The sequence below is a fragment of the Hemiscyllium ocellatum genome (assembly GCF_020745735.1).
Source record: "Hemiscyllium ocellatum isolate sHemOce1 chromosome 27 unlocalized genomic scaffold, sHemOce1.pat.X.cur. SUPER_27_unloc_2, whole genome shotgun sequence".
Classification (NCBI taxonomy): Eukaryota; Metazoa; Chordata; class Chondrichthyes; order Orectolobiformes; family Hemiscylliidae; genus Hemiscyllium; species Hemiscyllium ocellatum.
Genome location: NW_026867487.1, coordinates 3350189 through 3377888, shown reverse-complemented (window position 1 = coordinate 3377888; position 27700 = coordinate 3350189). Strand labels below are relative to the sequence as shown.

Sequence of the window (27700 nt, the reverse complement as noted above, 5' to 3'; positions counted from 1 at the left end):
TAACAAAGGCCTGGCAAGGACCTCCGATTGCCAGAGAGTTCGCTGAGCAATCTTATAAAGTCTCTCGCTGTCTGCCTTTCTCTAACTCTCTCTCTCTTTCACGCACACGCATATATGCATTCACACACAGATGGACACAGACACAGTGCATGAACCAAAGACAGCAACTGTAAAATTACTCAGATATGCAGCAGGTCCTACTGTGTGAGGTTTCTGTTTTCAGTAAGTCAGAAAACACCTGCAGAGGGTGAGAAGGAATGCGAAACTGAGCTGAGTGACGAATGATGCAAGGATACTAACACAGGGAGAAAATGTTAAAGATGAACCTAAGGGCTGAGAAGCAGCAAGTGAAGCCGAATCAAGGGTGAATTCAGCTAAAGTGATAACAAAGATGCTGTTGGATAAGGTTGAGATTGGTTTCAGTGATGTAGAAGCCGGGCAGTTGAAGATTTGTGAGCTAAGGGGGGACAGAACATGTACAGTGGAAATCTAGGAGTAGCGTGGGTATTTTTTCTCACCCCCTCCCCCGCAAAAATGTTACAAACAAATGTTGGCGTCATTTGAGGATATGGGGCACTGCAAAGTAATTTGAGAGTAAACGATTCCCTGAGTCTGGGGAGAGCTTATCGAAGATAGACCATAATCTGTCAGAACCTTCGGTGCCATGACTTTCACCCATCTCAGGATGTGTCAATTCACTGAGAGTCAGCTCACTTCCTCCAACCCACACAGCATCACAATTCACATAAACCAGTGAGGTGCGAACATTCAGAGACACGTCAGCATTTTACATGGGAGCAGGGTTAATATAATGAGTGCCTTTAAACATCCGAGCTGTCCTGATGCACAGAGGATAGTGACAATGCGGCTACTAACCATGTGGTTTGTGTGGGGCGCAATTCTAACAGGTAAACATGGAGGAAATGCATTTCACATTCATTAATTAATTCATAGTTTTATCTGAGCTTGGCGTGACAGTTTACATTTGTTTTCCCTTTCAGACCTGAGTCGCGGAGATTCTGTCACTCAGTCACTCCCTTCAGACGTTCGGACAGAAGGAGATGCGGTAACACTAACCTGTACCTATGATACTACATCGAGCTACTATACATTGTTCTGGTACCGACAGCACCAAGGCTCACAGCCCGAATTTATTTTGTTGAAAGGTAATGCTGGAAGAAATCATAAAGCAAATTTTGTGCAAGATCGTTTCTCTATGGAACTTCAGACCTCAAATAAATTCACCAGTTTGACTATCGCCAGGCTACGGCTGTCTGACGTTGCGGTGTATTACTGCGCTTTCAGTGACAGCACAGTGATGATAAGCAGTCTTACTCCTGTACAAAAACTTCTTCGAATCATAGATTGGCTTTCTATTAGCGTTTGTGCAACTGGAGGGCTGATGCAATGTACTGTTAAATATTCAAACACGCATCAAGAGGAAACCAAATTTACCTCGGGTTAAACTGTCACACAGTTATTTCCTAGAGCCGCAGGGAAAATAAACCAAATTCTCTGAGCGCTCTCATTAACACAGAACAGATTCAGATTTGAGCACTTCCATTCAAATCAACACCCTGATGTGATCTGTTAGAGAGTGAGGAGAATTCACCCCAGTGAACCCAGCTTCATTATGATTGAAGAGACCATAATGGAAATGTGAAGAAGGACATGTTGGTGTCTTTATCCTCAATTGAAAAGTCTCTTTGCAGCTGCATTTTCACAGTGTTTACTCTCTTTACTCGCTCTGCTGGTCTACTTCGGTATTTCTAATATGGCGGGTGAGAAGTCCTGAGTATTTACATTTCAGTTAATGTGAAGGCGAAAGTATAATCACTGCACTTCCTGCTCGGATCTGCCTCTCCTATGAAGAGAATAGCCACTGTTGGTTTCGGTATTGTACTCCTGTCAAAAGGACGTGAAGGTGGAGGCACTTTTAATATTGATAATCTTCATTATCCTGAATAAAATCAATGCAGGTGAGTTGCACTTGGAATTCTTAGTGGTTACGGATGTGGAGTGATCTTTTGACCAAAAAAAATCCGGTTTATTGATTCAGTTAGACTAAACGTGTGCACAACACCTCTGAACAGGTTGGTTAGAACATCGACATACTCTAAATTCTGACCAATAATGATTCATGTTATACTTGCAAATTGAAAATAGAAGCTCCTCAACATTTATTTTCATTCAGTTACCGCTGGTCTTCTGTTAGGTTGTTTTTGCTGAGATGGTGAGGCTGTCTGTACAGCTCCTGTCTGTACGTGTTTTGTGTTCTGGCTGCTGACATAGACACGGGGAGAATGTAAAAACTCTGCACAGAAGGTCGCCCGAGTCTAGAATCGAATTTGTGCCCCTGGAGCTTTGAGGCAGTAAATGAGCAAACTCTCTGGTGATTAGATTCATACCTGATGCATAGGAGAGTGGTAGTGGTTGTTGGAGTTCCTTCATCTCATCTCCAGCACATGTTGGTAGGATTTCCTCAGGCTAGTGTCCCCGGACCAACTATCCTCAGCTGTTCCATCAATGACCATCCCTCCATCATAAGGTCAGAACTGGGAACGAATGCAGAAATTTTAGCACCAATTGTGACTCCTCAGATGCTGAAGCAGTCCGTGTCCAAGCGCACCAATCTTGGTTAGGTGTATAGCAAGTAACATTGGCGCCACAGAATTGTAGGCATTGACCATCACCAGTAAGAGACAATCCAAGCACTATCGCTGATATTTAATAGTGTTGTGATCACTTAATCGCCCAATACAAACATCCTGAACATTCCCATTGACCAGAAACTCAACTGTACTCGCCACATGAAGCCAGTGGCTGCAAAATCAGGTCAGAGGCTAAGAAAATATTCCGCTGAGGAAGTCACTTCCTGATACCCCTAATGCCCTCCAGCATATACAAAGCGCAAGTCAAGAGTGTGATGGAACACTTTTTTACGTTCCTGGACGGGTGCGCACCAACAATATTCAAGAAGCTTGACACCACCCAGGGCAAAATAGCCTGTTTGATAGGCACTGCATTCACAAACATCCATTCTCTCCACCACTCAGTAGCTCAGTAGCAGTAGTGTGCACTGTCTGCAAGATGGCCTGCAGGATTAACCAAGGATTCTGAGACAGCATCTTGCAAACTCATGACCGCTTCCATCTAGAAAGACAAAGGCAGCAGATAGGTGCAGTCACCGCCAGCTTCAAGTTTCACTCCAAGCCACTCACTATTCTGACTTGGAAATGTATCGCCTTTCCTTCACTGCCTCTGGTCAAAATCCTGGAATTTCCTCCCTAATGCAGTGTGGGTCAATGCACAGTGGTGGACTGCAGCAGTTTAAGAAAGCAGTTCATCACCAGCTTCTCCAGGGCATCTATGGATGGGCAATAAATACTGTTGAGCCAGCGATGCCCACATCCAACAACATGGATCAATTAGAAAAACACTTGCTTCATATCAACCTTGGCCTCCTGCTGTTTCTCCTGTATCAATGCCAACTATCTCACATTAATGAAACTCCATGTACGTCTTTGCACACATAATGTCGTCTTCATCTTCCTCTGTTGATGTCTCTCCATCCTTAGACTGAGCTACAGCTATATTGTCTCTTTCGTTTGAATTCTCCTCAATGAACTCAGCCACAGATATCACTTTAATCTCTTTAATTTCGTCTTCTTTTCGGCTTCACTTTTACAATGGTTTCTCTCGTTCCTTACACGACTATTGTTCCCTAGATTTAACTCAAGTAATGTGTAAGTGGTCACGGGGCTTTGCTTGTTGGGTAATGCGTGAGTGGAAAGATAAAATCTACTATGAATACGAGACTGGTTGCTTATTTCGGTGTTATACTCCTGTCAATTGAACATGAAGACAGTGGCACGATTGCAATGGATTACACTCATTATGCTCAATAGAATCAACACAAATGAGTTACACGTGAGATTATTAGGGGCTACTGATGGGCAGTGGTGGGTCGCTCCATCTTGGTCACATTTGAATCATAGAATCGTGCAGATACACACAGAAACACGGAAACAAAACCTTTTCGTCTAACTCGTCCGTGCTGAAGGCAGTGCCGAGTTGGAAGTTTAGAACTGGGAAAGAGTTGGAGGAGGGCAAATAAAGAAACCAGTGAAGTCCTCAATGATGCTGTGTGGTTGGACGGTCCCAGGGCCGAAGATGAGGCGTTCTTTCTCCTGCCGTCGGGTGGTTAGGGTGTAGTGATGGAGGAGTCCATGGACCTGCATGTCTTTGGCGCAGTGGGAGAGGCAGTTGAAGTGTCCGGCTACGGGGGCAGTGTGGTTGGTGAGTTGGTGCGGGTGTCCCAGAGATGTTCTCTGAAGTACTCTGCAAGTTGGCGTCCTGTCTCCCCAATGTGGAGGAAACCACATCGGGAGGAACAGATACAGTAAATGATGTGTGGAAGTGCAGATAAAATTGTGATGGGTGTGGAATGCTCCTTTGGGGCCTTGGCCTCATGTGAGGTGGTGTGTGTTCACAAAGGTTTGTAATTCTTGCGGTGGCAGGGTAAGGTGCCGGAAGGGAAGGGTGCGTAGTTTGGGGGCATGGACCTGACAAGGACGTCGTGGAGGGAATGGTCTTTGTGGAACACAGATAGGGGTGGGGAGGGAAATGTGTCTTCCGTGGTGGTGTCTGTTTGTAGGTGGCAGAACTGACGGAGGCTGATGCAATGTATTGGGAAATTAGTGGGATGGAAGATGAGGACTGAGGGTTCTACCCTTCTGCGGTTGGAGGGGTGGGGTTTGTGGGCGGAGTTGCGGGAAGTGGATGAGATGTGCTGGAAAGCATCATCCACCATGTGTGAGGGGAAATTGCAGTTTTTGAAGAAGGAGGCCATTTGGTGCGTTCTGTGGTGGAGCTGGTCTTCTTGGGCCAGGTGCAGTGGAGGCAGACGAATTGAGAATGAGGGATAACGTTTTTACGGGAGACAGGGTGGATGGAGGTGTAGTCCATGCAGCTGTGGGAGTTGGTGGCCTTTTGAAGGAGGATTGAAATCTCAATGAGAGGCAGTAATGGAGTTATTCTGGCAGTCTCCGTGACAGACCTGTAAAATCAGCAGCTTCAATCTTGGCAGTTACTGCATGTATTGATGCAGAGAATTTGCCGGAAGTGGCCTGCCACAGCTTGTTCTATAGTACAACGAATAGGCCAGATATTGAAAAGCGAATTGTTGCTATCAAAGACTTTACAAACAGTGTGATTCCTTTAGAGGCCAATGAATATTTCAAACGGTGTGACATGTTATTTTGCACAGCAACAAACTGAAACAGGTCAGATTCACTCCTCTACAAAACCCACAAGTGGAAATGCAGCATTTTCCTCAATTATCACTTAAAGCAACAATGCAGCCATCATTGCTAGCAGCTCACAGGATCAGACCATCACGAGGAACAAAATGTGATAATTGGGCACTTCATATCTCTCCCTGCACTTTCAAGTTACTGCTCAACAATCCCTTCCCCGCCAGTATTTCTACATAACTGGCAGTTTTGAACTCCCACATATCTGTGCAGTATTCTGGTTACATTCTAAAAACATTACTTTTCTCCCTTTCTAGCAGGATCTTACTCGTCTATCCCAGCTTTCAACAGCTCACTGCATAAAGATTCCTAACCACAAGCCGACTCACTTATTTGACTGCAACCTCAAGATCTTGAGAACATGAGACACAGAAGCAGAAACACGGCATTGATTCCATTACCAATACTCCATGATTTTATGGATGATATTGTGACCGTCAATTTAACTTTCCTGCTTTTTCCTCAAAAGCCATGATTCTCTTACTGCTGATACATGTTTCTATTCAGCCGTGAACATAGTCGGCAAGCTAGTCTCAATCGTAAAGAATTATTTAGAATTTCCATCCGAGGGAAGAAATTTCTCCTAGTTTCTATCTTGCATATATGACTCTTTATTATCAAAATACGTCCCCTGGTCCCCTAGACTCTCCAACTGATGAAATAACTTTTACATCTAAGTTGCCAAGATTTCAATGCACATATCTAGAGCAGTTGTGACTTGAACGCAGTCCTCCTGACTCATAAGTCGGGACATTATCCATGGCGTCACAAGAGCCCTCTGCTCTGCACGGTCATACAACAAAGAAAGGTTCTCATTCTGATAAACACAAAGCGTGTTTCTTCACCATCGTTTCTCTACAGGCACCCAGCCCTGAAATAGCATAACATTAGAGGTGATCTATGAATAATTGTTGCACATTTTAGCATCCAGCTAAAGGTGAATCTTTGGTCTGTTAACAATTACAAACAAATCATTAATTTAGATTATCTTGCAATAAGAAAAACTGTCGGAAGTAGAAATTACATTGTGGAGAGGCTAATTTTTTTGTCTATTTTAATGAGCAACGTTTTTACATTGTTAGATCTGCCCCGCATGTAAAAACAAATGCCCTGATCCGTAAACTGACTTTGAGCAAACCCAGCCTCGTGACAAACTCTGGGCTATGATTCTGGGAATATGGTATGGAAGATGGACAATAGGTTTTCCAGAATAATGGCACATGAGCAAAGAGGAAAAGTTGGCAGAGAAAACGTTGAAATATCACCAGTGAATTCATGGAAGTCAACTCAACATGCGAGTTGAGAGCAGCAAAGACTACACACTATTCCTGTATGTGATTTGATGATAATGTCAGTTCTGGTAGTGCTGTGTGCTGCAATATTGCCTTTGGGTGGATCTCCGAGGAGTACGACCTTTAAGTTATCCGGGAACAGAGATGTACCAGCAGATATGGCATTTTATCACGTTAAACACATGGAGGAAAATCAGGAAGTAGACTGATCATTTATGATATTTTGGACAAGTTTCTGTCGGACACTGTCAGAGGCAAAAAAAAACACACAAACAGTAGAACTCTACACATACTGAAACACAGAGGCATTTACATGAAAGCAAATATGTATATCCAAATATTCCTGTATACCCACAGTACTTTGACTAAAGCACATACACGGGAATGCAGAAATGCACAAAAACACATACAGAAAGAAACACCGCAAGCACACACCGAAACTTATTCAGATTGGAACTGCAAAGTTCACAGTTGCACGTGTGGCACGTACGTGTACACAGACACACACACACACATGCACACAACAAATAAAGTGAACCCATGAATGAACACAGACAGATGCTGACGGTGATAAGACCGATGACAGCAATTATGCACTTTTTCAAATATGCGTTTCGCCTCGTTTTGTGAGGCCTCTGTGTCCATTAAGACAGACAAAAAAAAACCCACAGAGGGGATGGAATTAAAGTGACATTGAGCGCTCAATGAAGAATGCCCAGAGGATCCAAATGATGGAGAGCTACAATCCCGAGTCCTACACAAAAAAAACAGCAAAAGAGATCTGGAAAACAAAGGGAATCAGGTGACTGTGATATCAGAGATGCTGCTGTATAAACCTCAGATTGATTTCATGGATGCCAGTACGATGATCTGAGAGAAGGTATTTTGATAACAAGAAGTTATCGGGGCAGCCATTACCTGGATTAATAACAATAAGGGACATCAATTGGGAAGTGAAACAGAATCGAACAAAGCCCCGTGAGTAAGGGTACTGAGATCCTGCGGAATTGCTTATCGTGGATGGAGGCCAATGTGACAGAATTCTCTTTCCTCCGTTTTATGAAGATTGACTGTAAACCAGCTCAAAATGTGCCAATTTACTAAAAGTCAGTCTTCCTCCACCACCAACTGTGGGGGAACATCATGCAGAGGGCCGGGATTTACAGCGAGCTAGAGATAGCATCATGTGCAGGACCGGGATTTAGAGCAGATGCCTTTAATTATCTGACTGCCCTCTCACACAAAGGGCAGCGTCAATATGGCTATTCCGTATCTGCGTTTTGTTGGGATCAATTCTAACAGAAAAATGTGGAGGAATATCTTGCCAGGTTTCTTTGAAAGATTATAAGTATAACCGATGCCAGTCAACCATTTTGCAATTGATACTTGTTCTTCATTCCAGATCTGGCACTTGGGGATTCTATCACTGTTCTCAGATCTTCGGGGAAAAGGAGGAACGGTGACTGTAGTTGTACCTATGGTTATACATCGACCACCTCTATGTTAAACCGGCCAGACACATTAGGTCTTGACGCTTTGGGATTAATTTTCTCAAAATGCATTGGATGCAAAATGCAGAGTTAAAGGCAGAGTTAGAAAAAGTATTGATCATCAAGGGAATGAAGCATCATCAGAGATGTCCACGAAGCGTTGAGGTTAAATTCAGACCTGCTGTGAACTTACTGAACGGTGGAAGAGGATCTAAGGGTCGAATAGCCCATCCGTCAATCTCGTGAGTATGTTTGCACGTTTAGAACAGTCATCTGAAGGACTTCATAAAATCACTTGTTATTTGTTAACTCACCTCTCCTTTTTCTTCATTGTACCTTCTCTGCATTGTCTAGAGGGTGTGGGTTCGAATTGCAAAACCTCCTGTGGATTAACCATATCCTTTAACCATATATTATTATTTGTGCCCTTCAAGAATTCTGCCTGATTCTCTCGCTCGCCAGCTGAAGCTTGAGGTGGCAGTATGAGTGGACAGAGTGTCATACTCACCACATCCGATGGAGTGAGGGAGAATACCTGTCTGTCCTGGTACCGGATGGCCGCCTGTGTCCATAGGTTCCCAGTTTATTGTCCTCTGGTGAACAGACGGCTTCATTGACAGTGCTGCACTTCACAGAAAGTGTTTGATATCATCTCTGACCAAAACCCTACAAAGCTGTCAGATTCACAGTCTCACAACTGTTGGATGAGGATTTCAGGAAATAAATCTGTATCAGAACGAAAATCACTGTACTGCATTTAATGTAACAACCTCAACATAAACTGATTTATTATGGCCTGTGTTTGAGAGAGGGGCCCCTGTTATTGCACACAACATTGTGCATCCTCACTGTGTGGAACCAGGAGCAAGTCTGTCATAAATAAAAACATGGATAGACTGAAGCAGTTTTGACAGACAAATACATAAAAGCGACCAGATATCAGACTACTGCTTCTTGATTACAGCTCCGCCTTCAATGCCATTATCCCCTCCAGACTGATCTCAAAATTCCAAGTCTCAGTTCTCAGCTCCACACACTGCAACTGCCCCGACAGCCAAAGATGCACCTGCTCCCTCTGTCACTGGTGTAGACATGAGGAGAGTCATTCAGGGACTCAACACAAAGAAAGCAAACAGACTGATTCCCCGGCCATGCACTTAACCCTGTGCGGACTAGTATGCAGGGGTATTCACTGCCATCTTAAACTCTTGCTCCGATAAGCCGAAGTCCTAACTGCTTCACGAAGACAACCATCAACCCAGTACCTATGAAAGCGCATGCAATGTCCCTTCATGACTACTACCCTGACTCTCAAACCTCCACATTGATGAAGTGCTTCGAGACGCAGGTCATGGCCTCAATCAACTCCAGTCTCCAAGCCTGCCTTGATCCCTCGAAATTTACCAACCAATGTAACAGTCCACAGCGAACACCATTTTCACATTCCTATGCCTATCCCTAAGTATCCTGGACATCAAGGACACCAACATCAGACGACAGCTTCTTGATGGTAAAAACAATGACTGCAGATGCTGGAAACCAGATTTTGGATTTGTGGTGATGGAGGAGCACAGCAGTTCAAGCAGCATCCGGACTGCTCGTCGGATGTTGCCTGAACTGCTGTGCTCTTCCAGCACCACTAATCCAAAATACTGACTCTTGATTATAGCTCCGCCTCCAACACCATTATCCCCTCTAGACTGGTCTAAAAACTCAGAGTCTCAGGTCTCAGCTCCACACACTGCAACTGGAGCCTTAGCCGGCCCATAGAACGCAATTAGTGAAGATAAACAACAGCAAATCCTCCAAGATGATACTTAACATTGGAGCCCCTCTCCTCCGATGGATGCATTTTCAGCCTCCTGCTGTAATCCCTGTGCACCCACTAATGTGTTGCCAAATCCTGAACAAATACCATCGACAGATTTGCTGATGACACCACGGGTAGGACCGATGTTAAACAACTGTGAATCAGACTTCAGAAAGGGGAAAGAGGGCTTGGCGACGCGGTGCAATGATAAAAGGCTTTGTCTCAATGTCCACAAAACTAAAGAAATGACCATTGACTTCAGGAGGAAGAGAGGAGAACACGCCCCTATCTACATTAATGGAAAGGAAGTTGAGAGAGTTGAAAGTGTCAATTTCCTAGGAGTGACAATAAACGGAAATCTATCCTGGACTTCTCATGTAGATGGGACAATTGGTAAAACACAACAAAGCATCTTCTTCCTCAGGCAGCTCAGGAAATCTGGCATATCCATAAGGACTCTCGCCAACTTTTACAGATGCACCATGCAAGCCATACCGTCTAGTTTGCATAACGGTCTGACCCAGTAACTGCTTTGCAGACTCCCGTTACAATCGCAAGGTCGTGAGCACAACCTAGACCATCATGGACGCCGACATCCTATCCATGCAATTCATATACACATCCATTAGCCACAGAAAGGCTGCCAACAGGATCAAAGTTGCATCCACTGTGGAAAAAGTCTCCTACAATTTCAACCGTCAGACTGAAGATACAGAAGAGTGAACACACCCATCAGCAGGTTCAAGAACAGCTTCTTCCCTGCCATTATTGGACAGATGAACGGACTTTCTACATTCAAATAATGCTGATCATGTTCACGCTGATATTGACGAGCGCATGCCTTATGCCTTGTTACCTGTCTGCCTTACTCTGTCCAAGTCCTTTTTTCATCGTATGCTCTATACGTCCTTGCTTACAATGTCTGCCTGTACTGCTCACAAATAATGTTGTTGACTGTACATAGGTACATATGACAATAAATCAAATCACATCAAATCAAATCTCCACACTGACTCCTAAAATCCCCACATTGACTAAATCTGTCATTCTCACGATAATGACTGTGCAAGCCAGAAACTGAATACCTCTCCCACTCTGATAATCTGTCACCCTCACACTTCCCCATCTAAAATTCCCACACGTCCAGCTCTGTAAGTCAAATAAAGAGTGACGCTGGAAACTCCTAACTGATCATCTTCGTGATTCCTATGTTGACACACTCTGTCATTTCAGTGTCGGACACCTCTGTAATCCCAATAGACACATGCTGATTTGTCCTCATACTGAGGCGCTCTTTCGTCCCAAATCTGACCCTATGTGTACGTTGAGACGGAATCCTTTTCTCTTTTTGGCAAATAGTGTACTTAATTCTTCACACAGCATTGACACCGAGACGATGTTGTTGCAGAGCCCCCTACTGACGGGAAGAAACTTGTATTGTTTCCATCAGACATCGCTATCAGGCGACCAATGACAGTGTCATCAAACCCGCCCTCAGTTCTGCGTATTCATAAATGCCTGTGAGGGCAGATGAAAAGCCAACAATCTGCCAAACTGCGTTGTCTATGGGTGACTGGAGGACAGGCTATCTCTTTTAACATAGTTTCAGGAAGGAGGATGTCACTGATATCTGTGGTTCTGATTCTTGTATTCTTATGCAGTGCGTATATCCCATTCCCTTCTCTCCAAATTTTTAACCATTTTCGTTTCCTCTGTTCATTCTCTCGCTGGGGAGAAGTACACAACGCCAAGTCACACTGGTTTAATGAATGTCATTTTGCTTTACTAGGTGCCGAATCAGTGGTAACGTTGACTCAGCAACAGGCAGAGTCAGGTATCTCTGGGCAATCCCTGACACTGACCTGTGCAACCAGCGGATTCGATCTGAGGAGCGAAAGGATGTTCTGGTACATTGAACGCCCTGGGAATGGCCTGCAATGGCTTGTTTATTACTACAGCGAAAGCAGCAAGGATTATAATCCAGAGGTGACAGGACGAGTTACTGCTGCCAAAGATTTATCAAACAACACCTTCTCTTTGACTATCAAGACATTAAGAATATCAGACAGTGCGATATATTATTGTGTAGTGACATAGTGAAACAGATCAAATCTATACCTGTAAAAAAACCCACAAGAGGAAATGAAGTATCTCTGCTGATTCTCAAAGCACCAATGAACCCACCATTGACTTTAGAAAAGCGATTCAGAACGCTTTAAAGTGAAAAAGGGGGCCATGTTTCCTTACATATCTCTGATGACGTATTCTGTTCCCGCTCAAGAATACCCTGCCCAATCCTGCTTTCACAGAACTGGTACATCATGTATAAGTACATGCTCATCTGTTTACTTTTATTAAACTGCGCTTAACTTCCCTTTCTAACAGTAATTTGTGTATGCCAGATCTTAACAACTAATTGTACGAAGGGCAGAAACATGAGCCTCCATTGTCTTCTGGCTGCAGTCGTAAGACTTTCAGAATCGAAGACATGGAACAAAAAAAAAGGCCATTCAGTCCATCGAGATGAATCCAAATTTCGAAGACATCACAGCTGATAATTTTGAACTCCACACTTCTGCCTATTATTCAGAAGCCTTGATTGTCTTCCTCAGAAAAAAAAAAACACTGTATTGCAGCATCAATTACGTAGAACAAACTGACATCTGAGGTAAATAATTCCACAGATTTTTTGCCATCTGAGAAGAAGATACTCCTCCTGATCTGTTTCTGAAATATGTGGGTCCATATGCAGATATTATGCCTTCGATACAGACACATCCCCATTGGCGACAGCAAAATTTCTCCCTCTATGCTGCCAAGTCTTCACTTCAAACACTCAGAGCATGTTCGGTCTCCAGACTCAAAAGTAAGAGAACTACCAGACTGTCTCCTTCCCAATTCATCCCGCCTGCAGATGGAAGAATGATTCTGATCATTGTGAACACAAAATATGTTTACTTTGCCCTCATTTCTCTTCAGAACTCCCGCTTTCGAATAACCTTATTTCATTTTGTGCCACGTTAATGCTGTTTTCCTGGGATGGGCTGCGCACATTAGAGTGCATATTTTGAGATGTATCGCTGACCTGCTAATTGTTACGAATAAATTAACAAATGAATGATGTTTAACAGCCGGAGCGAGATAGTTGAAGTTTAAGAGTATCTAGACTTTAGTCTATGTTGTGAGATCTGTTGAGCGTGTGCATACCATTGCTGATCCAGAAACACCCTTTGAGCGAAAACACCGCTCAAAAAAGAAATCATTCCTTTCTAAAGGCATGGGAGATGTGGAAAGCACGTTTCAGAACTGTAGTCTTTCAAGCATAGAGAAACAGAGAAAAAGTATGACGAGAAAATTTATTAACTTCAACTTGACATGTGAGTGGAGGAGGAACTGCTGGATGTCTTGAAACATGTAAAAGTGGATAAATCCCTAGGGCCTGATCTAGTGTACCAGAGACCTCTGTGGGAAGCTAGAGATGTGATTGCTGGGCCTCTTGCTGAGATATTTGTATCATCAATAGTCACAGATGAGGTGCCGGAAGACTGGAGGTTGGCTAACGTGGTGCCACTGTTTAAAAAGAGCAGTAACGACAAGCCAGGGAACAATACACCGGTGAACCTGACCTCGGTGGTGGGAAAGTTGTTGGAGGGAAACCTGAGGGACAAGACGTACATGTATTTGGAAAGGCATGGACAGATTCGGGAGAGTCAACATGGCGTTGTGCGCGGGAAATCATGTCTCACAAACTTGATTGAGTTTTTTGTAGAAGTAAAAAAGAACATTGATGAGGGCAGAGCAGTAGATGTGATGTATATGTACTTCAGTAAGGTGTTCGACAAGGTTCCCCATGGGAGACTGATTAGCAAGGTTAGATCTCAATAAATACAGGGAGAACTAGACATTTGGATACAGAACTGGCTCAAAGGTAGAAGACAGAGGGTGGTGGTGGAGGGTTGTTTTTCAAAGTGGAGGCCTGTGAACAGTGGAGTGTCACAAGGATCAGTGCTGGGTCCACTACTTTTTGTCATTTCTGCAAATGATTTGGATGCGAGCATAAGAGGTACAGTTAGTCAGTTTGCAGATGACAGCAAAATTGGAGGTGTAGTGGGACAGCGAAGAGGGTTACCTCAAATTACAACAGGATCTGGACCAGATGGGACAATGGGCTGAGAAGTGGCAGATGGAGTTCAATTCAGATCAATGCGAGGTGCTGCATTTTAGGAAAGCAAATCTTAGCAGGACTTATAGGCTTAATGGTAAGGTCCTAGGGAGTGTTGCTGAACAAAGAGATCTTGGAATGCAGGTTCATATTTCCTTGAAAATGGAGTCGCAGGTAGATAGGATAGTGAAGAAGGCGTTGGGACTGCTTTCCTCTATTGGTCAGAGTGTCGCATACAGGAGTTGGGAGGTCATGTTGCGGCTGTACAGGACATTGGTTAGGCCTCTGTTGAAATATTGCGTGCAATTCTGGTCTCCTTCGTATCAGAAAGATGTTGTGAAACTTAAAAGGGTTCAGAAATGATTTGCAAGGATGTTGCCAGAGTTGGGGATCTGAGCTATAGGGATTGGCTGAACAGGCTGGGGCTGTTTTCCTGGAGTGTCGGCAGTTCAGGAGTGACCTTATAGTGGTTTACAAAAGTATGAGTGCCATGGATAGGATGAAGAGACAAAGTCTTTTCCCTCGTGCCGGGGAGTCCAGAACAAGAGGGCATAGCTTGAGGGTGAGAGGAGAAAGATATAAAAGAGACCTAAGGGGCAACATTTTCACACTGAAGATGGTACGTGTATGGAATGAACTTCCAGAGGAAATAGAGGAGACTGGTACAATTGCAACATTTGCTAGGCATTTGGATGGGTATATTGATCGGAAAGATTTGGAGGGATATGGGCCGGGTGCTGGCAGGTGGGATTGGATTGGGTTGTGATATCTGGTCGGCATAGATGGGTTGGTCCGGAGGATCTGTTTCCATGCTGTATATTTCTGTGACTCTATGACTCTATGAGTGGAGAGTAGCTGAGACCACACATTGACTGTCCATGTAATTAGATCTACTTTGGGTTTAAATGGGGCTGTGTGTAGCTTTCGTCCCTCTGACTGAATTTCAAATGGTTATCATCTTCCGCTTGTAAACGAACGGATATCTACCTGCAGAGGGTGACATTGTGTCATGTTGAACACTTGGGGAGAAACAGGGAAAGAGACAGATAGTTTTTCTTCGTTTTTTCATTTATTATCATCCCTCTGGACAATGCATATCTGCAACCAACGAGAATTTTAATCTGAATTGACATTAGAAATGTGAAGTAACGCTGTGGATGAAACTTTTAATTATTCTAAACATCTTTAAAATCCGATACTCTGGTCGACAGGACAGACAGTGGAACTGCGAACACACAGAAACACAGCCGTAAATATGTGAAAGCTATTAAACACAAATAAACATTCATGCAGTCACTTACACGCGATCACTTACACCGGAATGCACAGATGCAAAATGCATAAACAAAATGCACACACACAGACAAAAGTGCACACATACCCAAAGGTACAAATGCAGATGCACACGTGGAAACACGTTCAAAATCAAACCCACATGAGTACAAGCATACAAGCACAGACATCTGAGAATACAATCACACAAAACACATAGACACACAAACAGTCACATGCACACACACAAAAATAAACAAGACCCTGATGTAAGTTAATTACAGACACAGAGACGCAAATACTTGGCGTGCTGCTTTCAAAGACAGCAACAGTGACGGAATTGAAATGTAAAACTAGTTTTGCTCCATAAGGCTTCTGTGTTCAGTGAAACGAAGCAAACTACACCCGGAGAGGTGGAAGAAGAAGGAGAGACACAACTCAGAAAAGATGTGAGAAATAAAACAAAAGGAAAACCTTCACGATCTTGAGCACGAATACAGAGATATAGCAGAGAAATACCAGAATTCAGGAGAGTCTTAAAAAAAATGATTTCAGAGATGCTGCTGGATAAAGAATGGGATTGAGTTCAGTAATGCAGTAGATTGGATTTGAGGGATTTCATTTTGAGAGCTGGTGGTTTGTGGGTCCACAAGGTTTACGAGAAGGGCTTAAGTCACTCGGGTGGCAAATGCGATTAAGTTCAATGCATGCATTGGCTGGATTATCACAAAATATCCTTGTGATTAAGAGCTCTGGGAATCTGGGAAATTACTTTTTATAGAAGAAAGTCTTCGTCACAGAATGCTCAGTGACCTATTATAATGGTTGCAATGGCTGCAACTCAGATTGGAGAGAGTCAATTTATTGAGAGACGGCCCCCACTCCCTTCCTCTTAACATCACGACTGAAAAATTGAAATGATGTGGGATCATCCCGAGTCAGTGAGCAGCACGTTGAGGACGGAGGTTTAGATGGCTGTCCTCAACTGTCTGACAGCTTTGTAATACCAAGGATAGAAATAATGTGGTTACTCAGCATCTAAGCTGTGTGAACATCAAGTCTGACGGGAAAATATGGAAGAAACGCAATTCAAATTCCTTTATTAAACCACAATTTTAGTTGATGCCACCCTGACAATTTGCAATTAATGTCTGTTTTAATTTCAGACCTGAGGCATGGAGATTCAGTCGCTTAGTTACTGTAATCAGATGCTCGAACAGAAGGAGGGACAGTGACTCTACGTTGTAGCAATGATTCTACAGAGAGCTATTATTCAATATGCTGGTACCGATTGCAGTCAGGCACACAGCCCGTGAATCTGCTGAGGAGATATTCTGAAGGAGGCGAGAATGAAGCAGACTTTGTAAAAGATCGCATTTCTGCAGTATTTCAGACCTCAGACAAGTTCACCAATTTGATGATCAATGGACTGCAGCTGACTGACTCTTTCGTGCATTTCTACACTTTCAGAAACCTCACAGTAATAATAACAGACTGCCCCATGTACAGAAGTTGCCTTTGTATAATAGATTGTTCGTCATTTTGTGGTCTTTGCAGAGTCTTGTGAAATTAATATGTGCTTTCAGGAGCTGAAAAATACACTGACAGGAAGCCAAAAGATGGACACATCAAACTGTCAACCAACTGCTTCCTGGCGCTACTGGGGAAATACATCACAGTTTCCCAGCTCGTGCACAGAGACAGAACATAATCCAGTAGAAATGCATCCATTCTAATCGACACTCTCAGCAATCTGTTATTGTGTGAGTTGTAGACAGTGAGCTGGCAGAAAACTCTCCTTCTCTGACAGTCACATCCGCACCTCCATCGCAGAGAAATGGGGTGGGAACATCCGGAAATACAGCAGCAGTTTACAAATGGAAGTGTTGTATAATAGGTTTCACAGGAGTTGGTGATTCGAGTGCATTGAGGAAATGCTGAATTAATCCTTTCGTCATCGATATGATCGGCCAGAACTGTGTTTATCTGTTTAGAATACAGCATGGCACCTGACTCTGTGTGTGCATGAATGTGTTTGCGTGTGAGAGTGTGTGTGTTTAAGTGCATGATGACATATACGAAAATTTGTGGAGATTCAATGTAACAGTTAATTTTTCAGTACTACTCACAAGCAGTACTTCTTATAAATCTCACCCATCTGTTATGTTCTCGGCCTATGTGTTGGCCTCTCATTATTGTTCATTGGAGTTTCATTTAGCATCTCTCAGTAAAGTAGACAATGTTACTTTAATTGGAGGTCCTATAATGAAAAAAAGAACAGTGACATTGCGGTTCATGTAATGTCGATTTAAGGAGTGTTCTTTTCAGCTGTATTTTCAATTGATAGCTCTCATTACTGATCCAGCTATTGTTGTCTGGGCTTAACTGAACTGTTGTCTAAGTGATTTCGGATCTTTGTTTTGTTCCGAGTGTGAGTGGGAGCGTACCATTTTCATTTTCTGTGCTGGCCTGCTCATGCAAGATAAGGAGGTGGTTTGTTGCTTATTTCAGTGCTGCACTCCTGTCAATAGGGGATAAAGATAAAGTTGAAATAAATATTGACTATCCTGGCTATCCTGAGTGGAATCAATCCAGGTGAGTTACAATTCAAATTTTGAGGGGGTACTGATGTGCAAAGGCACTGTTCCCCCTATTAAGTTCAAATAGATTCAGGTTCCGGACTCATCAACTCTATGAAGCATATGATAAAAGTCGTTTAAAAAATGTAAAAGGTCTAGATTCTCACCGATTATGAAACATGGAATATTTCCTCATTGATCATGGAAGCTCTAAAAAATTCACTTTCTATCAGTGATTGTTTCTCCTCTGTACAGTTGCAGATGTTGAAATGCGAGGCAATCCGCATAGTTCCTGTCTGCCTGGAGTTTCTGGCCCAGCTGCCAACTAAGTTTCAACATGGCAATCATCACAGCTCAGAGTTACGTGGTGGCATCTCTTCTCCTGATTTCTCTGACAGGAACAATGCTGTGTTTTTGATTGCAGTGAAGCGTGGCCCAATTTCTCTTTGCTCTGGCCACTCTGTTCCTCTGGCTTACGTTCGTCTTGACAACGGCCCGTATGCAAGAAGCTGAGGTAGGTGTCATTCTGCAGTCATTGTCACCGAGATACCTTCAAAGTTAACAGTGCCAGGGAAGGCTATGTGATCCGCTCTTCTGCCATGAGCTCTGCAAAGTGGAAGAAATTATGTGAGAAGTCACGCGTACAAGCATCCTGCTCCCTGGAAACACACTGTATTTCCCAACGGGGAAGCTAGCCATTCATTCTCATGAGTGCATCTTGATACATATTTACTCATCCTGATTCTTCTCAAAGTGTCCTTTAAAAAAAAAATTGTCTTCACATTCATGTGCTTGCCGCTGTGGCAGTAAAACTAAACAAACAATGCATTCGCACACTGACATTACCCCCCGACATTTGACAGACTCTCAGATTCTCAACATTTACTTTGAGGAAATGTCTCAACTTGATTCCCTAATGATACCACTAGCTATTGGATGATTCATTCCCTGAGGGGATGTGGGTATCGCTGGCTAGTGCAGTGTTTGTTACTCACCACTAACTAACATGGAGAAGGTAGTAGTGAACTGCCTTTTGAAGATGCTTTAGCACTCGTTGTGTATGTAGGCACGTGGTACAGTTTGAGAGAGAATGGCAGGACTTGCACCAAATGACACTAAAGAAACGACGATATCTTTCGAGTTCGGAATAGTGAGGTTTTCCCCATTTGCTGTTGCTGTTGTCCTTCTTGATGTATGTCGTCGTTGGTTTGGAACGTGGTACCAATTTTGTATTTGCATAAGACCCAACATTCAATGATAAAAATTACATTTTACAATTCAAGTAATAATGTTGTCTAAGAATGGAAACTTGGAAGATGACAAGATGTTTTGTGCCGAGAATTTAAAGGGAAAATCACCTGGGATGATGACATTCAGATTGAAGATAATTAATATTAATCACACCTCTATCTTGATGTCCAACGATAGGAATATTACACTGAGATAAACAGCGCCTCAACGGATTTTTTTTTATATTGCACAATAAGCAAGAGCAGGAAGTGCAGTTCTTTCCCCTCATCCAGACGATAAGCAAAAGACCAAAAGCTTGGATCAACGATGGTTTCCAGATGTGCATTTTAGTATGAATGTTAATTTTTATGCGTGTGTAGGTCTGTCGAATATTTAATTGTACATATTTGGTCGTTGGTCTGTGCGCTTGTGTTGCAATGTTGGTGTACACTTTCTGCTCTGTAATCTTCTGCTCCTTTCAGACACCTACTGGAAACATTTACAAAAGACTGGAAACCTTCATCTGGAGCGTTGCCTCAGGTGTCTAATATCAGTTGAGAAGCAGCTATCTCTTGCTTTGTGAGGAAGAAAAAAAGATTGAAAGATGACAGTGAATGTACCAATAAAAACAAATTCCACACTCTTTCCCTGATTTAGTCCCTTCTTCAACGTTATAGAATTGCATCCTCTCCTGGTCATTCTCTGTTACTGCTCGGAGCAAGGTGAAACGAAAGAGGTATTCAATCAGAGGGAGTGCGGCAATACACAATACCATTCAAATCGACAATAGGCACACACAGGCACAGTGCGCAGTATTCGATTCCCTCAACTCGCGTAACCAGCTGACATTCATACATTCGTTTTTGATGGTTTAATGCCTATTTTGTGCTGTGCTTTTCTATGTTCAGCTGCCTGTCATTCTGAACATCCCTTCTCCTATGTCAACTTACAGGAAAAAAAGACTGCCCACAGTGGAATAAAATTGGCTCACACGCAATGTGTACTTCTCACAATGTAGTGAGCTTAATCTAGAAACGGAATAAAAGCTCGATTCTTCTTAACGTCTCTTTAACTATCTGCCTAAAGCTGGAAAACTTGCTTAATTCATCTATTTGTTCACAGCAATTAATGGATCAGCCATTGACCTTCATCCCTGGACACTGAATTTGGAACCATTCATAATAGAACACCAGGAAAACAACACAAAATTGCATTAATTATTCAATGTTTGGAACGTGATCAATAAATGAATGTGATCAAACATTCTTTGTGTTTCTCCTGAGCATGACTCTTGAGTCCAGGAGCAAGCGGCGTGGAGAGATCTCGGGGCGTACTGATTGTATCCCTCCCTTTCTTTAATGAGGCCCTTCTTCAATTTCCATATGGTATAGAGAAGTGCAATGAAAATTTAACGTGGTAAATGTGGAATTGTTGTTTCCTCCTTTGGGAAAGCCTGGGAGTGGAACACCTCATCTCAGAATTATGAGGTACACATTTAATATAGGCCTGAGGAGACATTTCTTCATCAGACGGAAATGAAACTGTGTAAGTATTTGCCACTGTGGGGCTGTGCTGTCAGTTCAAAGCTGAGATATACATAGAAAGTCTAGATAACCTTTACTTATATCCTGCTGAGAAAAAAAGAGTTAGACGTGCTTGTGCTGAGAACGTTAAGATCGTGTTCAGAGGTTAAAAGTAAGGGAGAACCCATTACACTCAGAGAGAAGGGTTTTTTTATGTTCAGTGAGACGTGCGTATTTTCAATGAGTTTTCTGCAAAGGATTTCGATGCAGAAGCTTAAAATATTTTGAAAGCAGAGCTAAACACGTTGTCGGGTACCAAGAAGATGGAAGAGTGTTTGGAATGTGCAGTGATGCAGAGTTGAAGTAAGCATCAGATCTTATTCAGTGGCAGAAGACGTGCTTAAGGGCTCACTGAACTTCAGCTGGAACCATTTCATGTGGTCAAATGATATGAACAATCAATTCAACAGTCAACTTCTAAGCAATATAAGCGTATTGATATTTTAAAAAGTTCATTTTCTCTGCCTTTCCTCTCCATTACGTGGAGAGTTTCGGTTGTATTAAGCACTTACAAACAACATGTCTGACTACACGTGCCCTTCAGTGTCTCAGCCAGGATCGTCCTGTCACCAGCTGTAGGGTGAGATGACTGTTGGGTTTGGAGACAGCGTAACCCTCACCTGGTTTTGCAATGGCTACCTCTCTCCATTGGCCACCAGGGTGTTCTCACCTGCTTTGAGGATTGCTTCAGAGACAGTGCTGCATTTGTCAGAAATGAATGGACTCTCTAAATTCAAATAATGCTGATTTTGTTAATGATCTTCTTGACTAGCACATGTCATTGGCAGTGTAACCTGTCTGCCTTGCCCAGTTCAAGACTTTCTTCGCTATGTGCTCTATCTGCCCTTGCTTGCAATATCTGCCTGTACTACTCGCAAAGTGTTTCACTTCACTTAAGCACGTACGACAAAAAATCAATTCAAATGAAATCTTATCTTCATGCTAACCCCCTCTAAAACCCCCACGTTGACCAACTCTGGCATTCCCACACTAATGGCTGTGCAATCCAGACACTGAATACCTCTCCCTACTCTGAATATGTGTCATCCCCACGCTGTCCCGTTCTAAAATTCCCTAATGACTCTGCTTCCAGCACCATCGCTGGCAATGCCTTCCATGCATTCACAAATCTCTGCCTCTACCTACCTCTGACGTCTCCTCTGTGCCTTCTTCTAATATTTTAAAACTATGACAATTCGTGCCATTCAATCCTGTCTTGGAAAACCTCTCTGGCCTTTGACGCTATCCAAGCCTCTTATGACCTCGTAAACCTCGATCAGGTCACCTCTCTTTCTCCTTCTCTCCAGAGAGAAACGTCCGGGCTTAGTCAACCTCTCTTCGTATGTGCATTCTTCGTAAGCCCTCCAGTCCAGGCAGCATCCTGGTAAGGCTTTTTTGCACCCTTTCCAACAATAGAACGTCCAGGACTGGGCACAATATTCCAACCGTGGTCTTACTAGGGTTTTGTAGAGCTGCAGCAAAACCTTACAGGTGTTAAACTTGAACCCACTGTTAGTGAAAGCAAAAACACCCTATGCACTTGGGTGGCAACTTTGAGGGATCTATGCACTTGAATACCAAGATCCCTCTGTTCCTCCACAGCCAATAATCCTGTCTTTAATCGGATATTCAGCACTCCAGTTCGACCTTCTAAAGTGCATTAATTTGCATTTATCCAGGTTTAACTCCATCTGCCATTTCAAAGCCCAGGTCTGCATTCTATTTACCTCACGACGCAGCCTGCAATAGCCCTTCAACGGAATATCCAAACTTTGTGTCATCGATAATTTTACTAACGCACTCCTCAATCTCCTTATCAAAGTCATTTATAAAATATACAAAGAACAGAGCAGCAAGAACAGAACCCTGCGGGACACCACTCACCACTGACCTCCAGGCAGAATACTTTCTATGTACAACCACACTCTGCCTTCTGTCAGCCAACCAATTCTGAACTAAGACAGCCAAATCTCCCTGTATCACATACCTCCTGACTTCATGAATGAGCCTACCATGGGGAACCTTATCAAGTGCCTTACTGAAGCCCAAATACAGTACACCCACTGCTCGACCTTCATTGATCTGTCTCGTCACCTCCAGAAAGCACTCAATAAGATTTATGAGGCACGGCCTGCCACTTACATAACCATGCTGACTGCCTTAAATCACGTGATGCTATTCCAAACCGTTATAAAGCCTATCCCTCAGAATTCTTTCCAAAACCTTGTTGACAACAGACGTAAGACTGACTGGAATGTAATTGCCAGGAATTTCCCTATTCTCCTTCTTGAAAAGAGGAAAAACATTCGCTAAACTCCAATCTTCCGGAACAACTCTTGTGGAGAGAGAGAAAGCAAATTCCTTTGCCAGCGGTGTCGTAACCTATTTTCTCACTTCCCAGAGCAACCTAGGATAAATCTGGTCATGGCCCTGGGGACAAATCAATGTTAATGTTTGCCAAAATTTCCAGCACATCAACTTCCTCAATCTTGATCTGTTCAAGCCTGTTTCCAGCTCCTCAAAGATCTCATTCGCAACAAGATCACTTTCCTTCGTGAAAACCGTAGCAACAAACTCATTTAGGGTTTCCCCTATCTGCTCAGACTCCACATACAAGTTCTTTACGCTATCCCTGACCGGCCCTACCTTCTTCCTGATCATTCTCTTATTCTTCACGTATGACTAAAATGACTTTGGGTTCTCCTAATCCTTCCTGCGAAGCCTTTTTCGTGGTCCTTTCTGGCTCTGCGCAATCGATTTCTGATCTCCTTTCCAGTAAACCTGTAATCGTGTAAATCTGTGCTAGATCTTTTCTTCCTCCACCTTACGTAAGCTGCCGTCTTCCTTTTGACGAGGATCTCCTCTGTTCTTGTCATCTAAGTCTCCTTAGTCTGACCCTTCTTGCCTGTCTCAGAGGATAAAATGTGTGCATCACTCGCAAAAATTGGCCGTTAAACATTCTCCACATTCGATTGCGCCCTTTCTGTGGAACAATTGCTCTAAATCTGTATTTCCCAACTCCTGCCTGATGGCGTCATAATTTCCTTTTCACCAATTAAGTATCTTCCATTGGTAACTGCTCCTTTCCCTCTCCAAGGCTAACATAAATGTGAGGCAGTTGTGCTCACTGTCAAGAAAATTTTCTCCCACTGAGAGATCTGACACCTGTCCCGGCTCATTGCCGAGCACAAAATACAAAATGGCCTCTCCCCTCATCTGCCTGTCAACATGTATTCATTTATAATGGAAGAAAACGGAGATGGAGGAAGATGAGACACAACTCACTAAAGCTGCCTGAAATTAACCAAAACAGGAAAGCTTGATGATCTTCAGCATGCATACAGAGAAATAGCACTGGAGGACAAGAGTAAAATAGAGTCTTATAAAAATGATTTCAGAGATAGTGCTGGATAAAGGTTGAGATTGAATTCAGTAATGCAGGCGGTTGGATTTGTGGAATTGTATTTTTGGAGCACCTGGATTGTGGGTCCACCAGGTTTCTATGAGGCCTACATCATGCAGGTTGCATTGGTGGCCAATTTCAACAGCTAGTGCTGTTTGTTCCGAATCAAATGTTACTTTGTTAATTCTTCAGCATTTGGTGTATTTGCCAAGTCCTTCACTCCCTTAAAGATGCACTCACATCTTCATAACACCAGTAATACTGAGGATAGAATCCATATGGTTTCTTAGCATTTTTTGTTTTGTGTAGGGATCAATTCTGACAGGTAAATGCGGAGGAAATACAATTTAAAGTAATTTTTCAAATCTTACTTCAAATCAAAGTTTACTTGATGCCAGCCTGATACTTGTCACTTTCGGACCAGAGTCATTGGGTTTCAGACACTCAGTTGCTCTGCTCAGATGCTCTGACTGAAGGAGAGACAGTGACGCTAATTCGTACCTATGATTTTACAGCGAACTATCACTCATTGGATTGGTACTGACAATGCATAACAATAAACTGATGAGATATTCAAAAGAAGGTGGGAATAAAGCATATTTTAAAAATGTAAATATAAAGATAGTCGTTTAATTAGCATTGATTATCCTCATTATCCTGAATGTAATTAATCCATGTGAGTTACACGCGAAATTCTGAGGTGTTACTGATGTGCAAATGCACTGTCACTGTATCTGGTTCAAATAGATAAAGATTCTGGACTCCACTAAGTTTGAGAGTATCTGAAAAAAATCTCTGTACACGTTGTTTAGAAAATGGATTATTGGCTAGATTCTCACTGATTATGGAGCATGGAATATTTCCACATTGTACATGGAAGGTCCACAAAATTCACTTTCCCTTAATGATTGTTTCTCCTCTGTACAACTGTTGATGTTGAGAGGATGAGCTTGTCTCTCTAGGTCCCCTCTGCCCGTAGTTCCTGGATTGGTTGCCAACTGAGTTGCAACACGACGTTCATCAAAGCTCAGACGTACGTGGCGGCATCTGTTCCTCTGATTTCCCTGACAGTAAGAACGCTGTGTTTCTGCAGTGAAGGCTGGCCTGATTCCTCCCTGCTCTGGCCACGCTGACATCGGCGATTCTCAGATGTTGTGCCGCCCACCTTTGTGACAACGGTCCCTCTGCAAGAAGCTGAGAAAGGTCTGGTTCTGCAGTCATTGTTTTCGCGATGCCTTCCACAGCCGCCACTGCCAGAGAAGACAAGTGATTAGCTCTTTGTCATGAGCTCTGCAACGTGGATGAAATAATGGGGAGAAGTCACAGGTACAAGCATCCTGCTCCTTGGTAATGCATTGTATTTCCCAATGAGGAAGCTGGCCATTCATTCTCATGAAGGCATAGAACATAGAACATAGAAAAATACAGCGCAGTACAGACCCTTCGGCCCTCGATGTTGCGCCGACCAAAGTCTACCTAATCTACACTAGCCCAATAACCTCCATATGCTTATCCAATGCCCGCTTAAATGACCATAAAGAGGGAGAGTTCACCACTGCTACTGGCAGGGCATTCCATGAACTCACAACCCGCTGAGTAAAGAATCTACCCCTAACATCTGTCCTATACCTACCACCCCTTAATTTAAAACTGTGTCCCCTAGTAACAGCTGACTCCATTAACAGAAAAAGGTTCTCAGTGTCTACCCATCTAAACCCCTAATCATCTTGTACACCTCTATCAAATCTCCCCTAAACCTTCTTTTCTCCAATGAGAACAGCCCCAAGTGCCTCAGCTTTTCCTCATACGATCTTCCTACCATGCCACGCAACATCCTGGTAAACCTCCTCTGCACTCGTTCCAATGCCTCCACATCCTTCCTATAGTATGGTGACCAAAACTGCACACAATACTCCAGATGAGGCCGCACCAGAGAGTTATACAATTGCAACATGACCCCAGGACTCTGGAACTCAATTCCTCTATCAATAAAGCCCAGTACACCATATGCCTTCTTCACAGCTCTATTTACCTGGGTGGCAACTTTCAGAGATCTGTGTACATGGACACCAAGATCCCTCTGCTCATCCACACTACCAAGTAGCCTACCAAGATATACCATCTTGGTATATCTTTCCTAATCCTGATTCTTCTCAAAATATCCTTTAAAAATCCTTCTCTTCACATCCCTGTGCTTGCCTCTATGGCAGTAAAAAAAACAGAAAAATGCATTTGCACCCTGACATTACTCCACAACACTTGACAGTGTCTCAGAATCTCAATATTTATTTTGAGAAAATGCCTCAACTTGATTACCTAATGATGCCATTACCTATAGGGTGATTTGTTCCCTGAGGGGATATGGGCATTGCTGGCTGGTGTCGCGTTTTTTGCTCACCCCTAATACACCTGGAGAAGGCTGTGGTGAGCTGACTTTTGAAGCTGCTTTCGTACTTGCTGTGTATTTAGATACATGGGACGTTTTCAGAGAAAGAGAATGGCAGGATTTTCACCAAATGACACTGAAGGAAAGATGATATATTTCCAATTAAATTGGTGAGTTACTTGGCAGGGAAGATGCAGCTGAGGGTGTCCCCATTTGTCTACAGCTGTTGACCTTCTCGATGTATATCGTCGTTGGTTTGGAACGTGGTACCAACCTTTTATTTGCTCACCTCCCATCATTTCATGATAAACTGCATAGCTTACTAATCAAGTAATAATGTTGTCTAAAAATGGCAAAACTTGAAAAATTACAAGATGTTTTTGTCCGAGAATCTGAAGTGCAACACATCTGGGATGATGGCATTCAGGTTGAAGATAATCAATATTAATCGCATCTCTATCTTCATGTCCTAATGATAGGAATATAACACTGAAATAAACAGTGTCTGAACATTTTATATGACGCAACAGGCCAGAACAGGAAGTGCGGTTTTCTTACCTAATCCAGACACTAATCAAAAGGACAAAGGCCTGGATCACCTATGGTTTGCAGATGTTCATTCCAGTATAAAAGCTGATATATATGTGCCTCCATTTTCGTTGAATCTTGAGTTGTACATATTTACTGATTGGTCTCTGCCCTTGTTTTTCAATATGTGTGTGCACTTTCTGCTGTGTGTCGTTCTGCCCCTTTTGGTGACTAATTGCAAACATTTACAAAAAGATTGTAAACGTTCATCTGGAGCGTTGCCTCAGGTGTCTAATATCATTTCAGAAGTGGCAGCCCGTCGCTGTGTGAGAAAGAAAATGTCGGGAAGATGACAATGAATGTAATAATAAAAAAAATCCCAGTTTCTTACATTGATTCAGTCACTTCTTCAACGTGATCGAATTGCATTCTCTCACTGCAATGTAATGAATGCTGGCTTACTTCACCAGATGTCCATTCTGAGTAGTGTTGACCAAGCGAAAGGAAAAGCTGGGGAGACGCAGCAAAGCATTGAGACTGACCTGGAAAACCAGTGGATTCGATCTGGGGAAGCCACTACATATACTGGAACAGACAAAGTCCGGGGAATGGCCTTTAATGGCTATATTGGTACTATGATCAAAGCCTGA

General features: G+C 43.0%; 1 gene segment (V, D, J or C); it reads left to right on the top strand.

Moving 5' to 3' along the window:
- Positions 1 to 846: 846 nt before the first annotated feature.
- Positions 847 to 27700, top strand: LOC132807661 (T cell receptor alpha variable 38-2/delta variable 8-like). The segment is given in 3 exon segments: positions 847 to 908; positions 1002 to 1339; positions 27521 to 27700. Coding segments are annotated over 3 exon segments (564 nt in total).